At 39.6% G+C, this 6,000-nt stretch overlaps 1 protein-coding gene across 1 annotated transcript in view; it reads left to right on the plus strand.

Annotated features, from left to right (window-relative positions):
- Positions 1-5,272, plus strand: part of mctp2a (multiple C2 domains, transmembrane 2a) — a gene marked incomplete at its 5' end in the record, with an annotated part of 30,822 nt that extends 25,550 nt beyond the window's left edge. The window contains 4 exons of the mRNA XM_079223322.1: positions 677-786; positions 897-1,006; positions 2,190-2,287; positions 4,409-5,272. Coding sequence (XP_079079448.1) covers positions 677-786; positions 897-1,006; positions 2,190-2,287; positions 4,409-4,468 — 378 coding nt within the window. The 3' untranslated portion in view covers positions 4,469-5,272. The remainder of the gene's footprint in view (positions 1-676; positions 787-896; positions 1,007-2,189; positions 2,288-4,408) is intronic.
- Between the last annotated feature and the right edge of the window lie 728 nt (positions 5,273-6,000).

Below are 6,000 nucleotides of genomic sequence, written 5' to 3' on the forward strand. Positions count from 1 at the left end.
ATTTCTAGCCTTGATGGGATCATTTATTTTTTACTTTGAGACCCCTCCAACCCCCTTGCATGTTGATTTATTTCTTTGCTAGGCTCAGTCGTTGTTATTATATCAGTGCATTAAAAGCAAATAATACTGTTTAGTTGACACGTAGACAATGGACAAGAATCACACAAGTGTAAAGAGTGAACGCATCCAACTGGTATTCTAAGCGGGGTGAAGTGTTTTTCTCACGCAGAGAAAGTGTTAGGATAGGTTACAAAGCCCGACAGATTTGTAAAAACATGTTCAAACTTGTCCCGTGCAGGCTGCTGGAAAGGAATCTTTCCTAAATTGTGAAGCCCCTGCACTGCTTGTCGTCTAGTCTGGCTGATTGCTGATGGCCATTTTGTGTACTTTTCATCTACCAGAGAGTCTTGATTGTGCTGCACTTGTGCAACAGCTCTATTGTGTGTGGCGGACAAAAGCTGAAATCCACATAAGAGCTTCAGAGCCCTGAATCTGTCTCATCTTCTAAAGCATAGTCTGAAGATGTACAGTGTTTTCTCATTATGGGCTATTCAATAGATAAATCACACATAATAGCACAGCAGAGATAAACTGCTCTTTGTCTACCCTGCCCAACAATTGACATACAGTGTACCTCATCAGTGTCTGTGCATTTATTTCTTTTTTTTCTTTTTAGGAATCCGGGAAAAAGGGTTTGATGGATAAGATACATATGGTGCAGGAAGTAGTACTGGCTGTCCAGAACGTTTTGGAGGAAATCGCAAACATCGGAGAGCGAATCAAGAAGTAATTTGACCATTTTATATTGATCCTACAAAATATATTATTTTTTGTATTCATTCATTAATTATTTTTTATTGAACTTCCAATAATCGGACACAATTATTCTTTTATAGCATATTCAACTGGTCTGTCCCATTCTTGTCATGCCTGGCCTGCTTGGTGCTGTTTGTGGCAACAGCGCTGTTGTATTTCATCCCACTGCGATATATTGTGCTGATATGGGGTAAGTTCTACTTCTTAAAAACAAGTTCAAATTCATAAATAAAAAAAATTATAATAAAAAGAAAAAAACGTTTGTGCTATTAAAACTGTATTCTGCTATAGCTGACAAACTCTCACTATTTAGATATATCATTCCTGTGACCAAAACATACTGACAAGCATGTAAATCAATGCCCATGCCATTGTTGTAAAACACAACTTAACTGCAAATCCATGATTTAATAAGTACAGTAATTTAAGAACTCTGCCATGATGCTACACCTCTGCAGATGCACAGAGATCAGACAGCTGCAGAGGTTTGCTCTGCTCAGTGTGGGCTGATGTAGCAGAGCAAAGCAGAGGCGAGGCCTAAGGTTTGTGTGAAAACAAAGCAGAGATAGAGTAGCAAGCTGTATATAATACATGATGTCCTTGGGCAGTCTGTAGGCTCCTGGTCTAGCCTCTCATTATCTGTTGTAGTCATACAGAATAGACCGTCATCTCAGTGGTCAGGGAGATATGCTGCCCTTAACAGGCTCTCCTCCTCCAGCTGAAAGCCCACAACCACTGTACTTCCACACTGCCTTCAACACAATCAATACCAAAAAACCATCATATCAAACAAAAAACACACAGTCTGAGACACTCCTCTGCCTCCCCAGTTAACCCCCATCTGTGTGGTTGCAAGGCAAGCCTTTCAAGTTGCTTGCAAATATTTAAGTCCTTAGGTTCTTTGTCTGCATGTTGAGGTACAGGCAGTACCAAGCTGAGAATATAATGGTCCCATTACAGGACCCCAGAGATATTGTTTTTTTTTCTCTGTGGTATGCAGCCATGTGCAAAGTAAATATAGATATGCTAGAAATGATCAGGTTGAAGCAAACAAAAGTGAGGAAAAGTTTTCATAAATGTGTGCGTCTTATTTTCAAACCACAGTTATCATTATTCGCCTACTTTAATTGATTACGTATTGCTTTAACTTGTCTCCATTGTTTTGGTTTGGCTTGAATTCAGTTAGTCTACAAGGGATCAATTGAAACGGCATTATATAATGCACTGACTGATACACCGGTGGGAACTCTATACACTAGAGAATATAGATAGGGTTACACAACACTTTTTATTGTTATATTTTTCACATTGTAAAAAAACAAATGCTGCTTGGTATGTCATCTTTATTTATTAATGTGTTCTTGTTTTCACAGGCGTTAACAAATTTACCAAGAAGCTGCGCAACCAATATACTATTGACCATAATGAAATACTGGATTTCCTCAAGAGGGTGCCTTCTGATGTTCAAAAGGTAAGGGTCCAATTTTACATACAGATAGGGAAGGAATTCCCTGAAGATGTCTGCATTATTTGCTGTACCAGAATTCCCAAGTGTTGCGGAAATATATCCTCTGGCTGCTTTGTTTGATTATTAATGGTCTCTCGCCTTTAAAGCAGCCCTGGCCCAATTATTCCTCAGTGCAGTTCCATGTAGTTGCCGTATTTGCCTGAGTGAGGAGATGCTCAGATCTGTCCTCAGCCATATTGCTATAATGCTGCAGCCTCGTCCGTTATTAACAATTTTGTCTGTCTGATTGAAACGCTGTGACATTAAAGTCGGTGGTTGGCCGAGGGCTGCCAGAGGGCTCCTGACGTCGCTGACTGTTGTGTCAGCGCAGAAACTCTAATGTGGCCTCAGTCACTTCAGGGTGGTAGAGTCAATTAATGTAGTCGTGAGCCCCAGTCGTCTTGCTGGGTGCCATATGTGATTACATATTAGCCATGGCTGATATGTCATTTGCATTTACATCACAGAGCTGAGGAGAGCTGTCAGGGTGTTGTAAGTGGTGCTGGGTGCTCGCCGTTCTGCTCAGACAGGAAATGAAGTGCCACACAGTGCCTTCATCTCCCAGGTAACTCGCCAGACTGAATTCAGCGAGAAATCCTGACAGTCTGGATCTGGAAAGACACTCTCACCCCAGTCTGTTTTCTGCTGCACCCTTGATGTCCTCCTGCAGCAAGCCATTGCTGACTTCTCTGTGATGTTGGAGGGAGCCTGTGTTGTTTGAGATTTGGCTGACTGAGTTGGCAAAACAAGGTGGTGAATACATTTTGATTCAGAATCCTTTGTATGTCTTCTTCCCCATTGGGATACAATGTTTGAGCTTTGAAAATGACTCACTTTCAAATCTCATGGAAACAATACTTTTTAGCCTGGTTTAAAGGAGAAACTACATCTTGAAAAATAGCTCCAATCATAAAAAAACAAAACACCCTTAAGATTCATCATAAGTACGTTTCATTATGTCCTGTGAAAAATAACCTTAACATCATATACACAGGAGACCCAAAACAATAGACCACATATTTTGTTTTTGTTGACTTAGAACTTCAATCCTCAGATAGGCGTGGACACAAAAACACCACAAAGGCTGAAAATTGACTCCTGTCTTTCTTGCAAATGTGACTTGGCAATTAGTGCCCGTGCACATCTACAAAGTCTGCCTCAAACGGGGACTTCTGACAACGCTGTGTCTGTCCTGAAATAAGAAGCATCTGTCAGTTCTGAGGACAGTTTCATGTTCTGATGCAGGAGGAAGTCACTTTGTTCCTACATCCCATCTCCCATTCTAATAATGGAGACCAGCTAATTAGCATATACTTCTTACCTTTATTGAACAGATTCACCGTATTGTTGGAGCTCAGCAAGCATGCTTCAAAAGCAAGTTTTCAAATTCCGGCTCTTCTCCTTTTCAGTTTAACCTAAGTCCTGTTTGGATTAGGGTGGCAGTTTTGAAAAAACAATGGACAATTGAAATTGTTTAATGTCAAAGAGAACATGATTCTACAACATATATTTATTTTGTAAATCCATTTGAACATGGAAAAAGAAATACTGAAACATTAGGGAATCTATCTTGAGCTTAATTCCACACTTGTAACTAGCAGAAAAAAACAAGGTTGTGAGTTCAAATGTCACATTTCAGGTCTTGTTTTTCTCTGAAGAAATCAAAGTCTCAGCAAGGGTCTTTAAAGCCGTGAAGAAAGTTGCACATCAACTGATGTCGGTTGCTTCCACTCGTACTATTCTCGAGCATGAACAAAGTTTTCTTCAGGGGAAATAACTTGCGGTGAATGATTATGCAGTTTGCAACTCCCTCACTGGCCTGGCAGGTCATCCCAACAGTTGATTTCTGTTTCTAATATTGTGGTGCAGAATGAGGGGGGGCATACACTGGTACAGAACCCTTGACTCTTCAAATCCTTCCTCCCTGTGATTAATCCCCTCTGCTCCTGTGTTTAAAAAATGATTCATTACAGGCGAGCCCGCCTCGCTTTCCCCTGCACCAGCTCTCCTCAGGGGAGCCATTACCGTGCGCTCCACTGAGCTCGGATTACCTGCCTCTGACCAAACTCCTGTTTGTTTTTACAGGTGCAGCACAGCGCGCTGAGAGCGCCCACCAGCCAGAACCAGCCACGGAAGAAAAGGTAGGCTTTGCTGGATGAAAGGCTGGTCTCCTTTTGTATACGCTACGACGCAGTCCACCTGACAACAATGCGTCAGTGCCAGCAGAGCCCGTGACCCATGTGCACCCCACCATACCATCCTAACTCTGCCCCCTGCTGCTGAGGGGCAGCCAGCCGCTCTCTGGCTTGTGTGTTTGCCACCCCCCTGACAGAGGCTGTGAACTGCAGCAGCTAGAAGGGCAGCACATGGCGCTGTCAATCACAAGCCTGGAGGTAAAGAAAAGAGAGCGCTGCAAAGCTCAGCCTTCATCTTTGGATATCATTTAGAAAAGGAATGAAAATCGCCGGGTTTGGCTTAACTTAGACCTCCATGTTTTTGCTCCTTCATTTTTTTACAACTTTCAAACTGTTAAATTTGCCTTCATGGTTAAGCTAATACAACCATAACCGTTTATGGAAAACAAACCATGGAAATGTTGTTCTTTATTCATGTGTTTATATAATTAAAGATTAAAATGTCATACATATCGCAGTTGATTTATAATAAAAACTAATGTGTTTTCTCGCACATTTAACATATTAGGACAGAGTACTGAATGCTATTCTTTTTGTGGTAAAGATTGAATATATATAATATAATTCTGTCTGCTTTCTTAATTTTATGTCCTCAACAAATATGTATTTATGTACTGCATGTGTTTTATTTCCAGCTGACTTTTTATGTAACTGTATGTTAGACTGATTAATTTGAGTTTTATTTTTACTCAGTATCTTGTTTGTTTCATCAAATGGAGAATTTGCAAGAATCCTGAGTAAACAATCTTGATCAGTTTGAGCTCTTGTTTTTGCCCGTGATTTTTCAATGACTGCACTCTAGTGAGGATGGATTACACCACTTCTTTACTTGAATACACAGTAAACACATCTGATTACACAACACAGCCATTGGAACAGAGCTCACACACCGGCCACCGCTGTGCCTTGGTTACCGAGCTCACATCAAAGCTGTGTAGCTTCAGTGTGCTTCCTAATGCATTGCTTTGTTGCCTTCTCACAATAACAGGGTCCAGATGAGAGAGAAAGAGCTCATCTCACAGAGAGTACTCGTTCCATCCTCAGCACTTAGTGCTTTACATTTCCACTAAAATCACCTGGCCTATCTAATGGTTAGACACACATATACTCAGTTTTTTTCCGATCTGTCTCCCCACAATACGTTTTCCAAGAAGAGGGTGTAGTATATCCTCTATCAATTTTCTCATACATAATTAGTTTCAATACAAATATAATATAAATTAGAGGCACTACTGGATATTTTAGATTTTTGAAAAACAGCTAAGACAATTTGTGATGCTCTAATGAGAGAGCATTCATATATATATATATATATATATATATATATATATATATATATATATATATATATATATATATATATATATGTATATATATATATGTATATATATATATATATATATATATATATATATATATATATATATATATATATATGTATATATATATATATACATACATATATGTATATATATATATATA

This window comes from Taurulus bubalis, assembly GCF_910589615.1.
Source record: "Taurulus bubalis genome assembly, chromosome: 9".
Classification (NCBI taxonomy): domain Eukaryota; kingdom Metazoa; phylum Chordata; class Actinopteri; order Perciformes; family Cottidae; genus Taurulus; species Taurulus bubalis.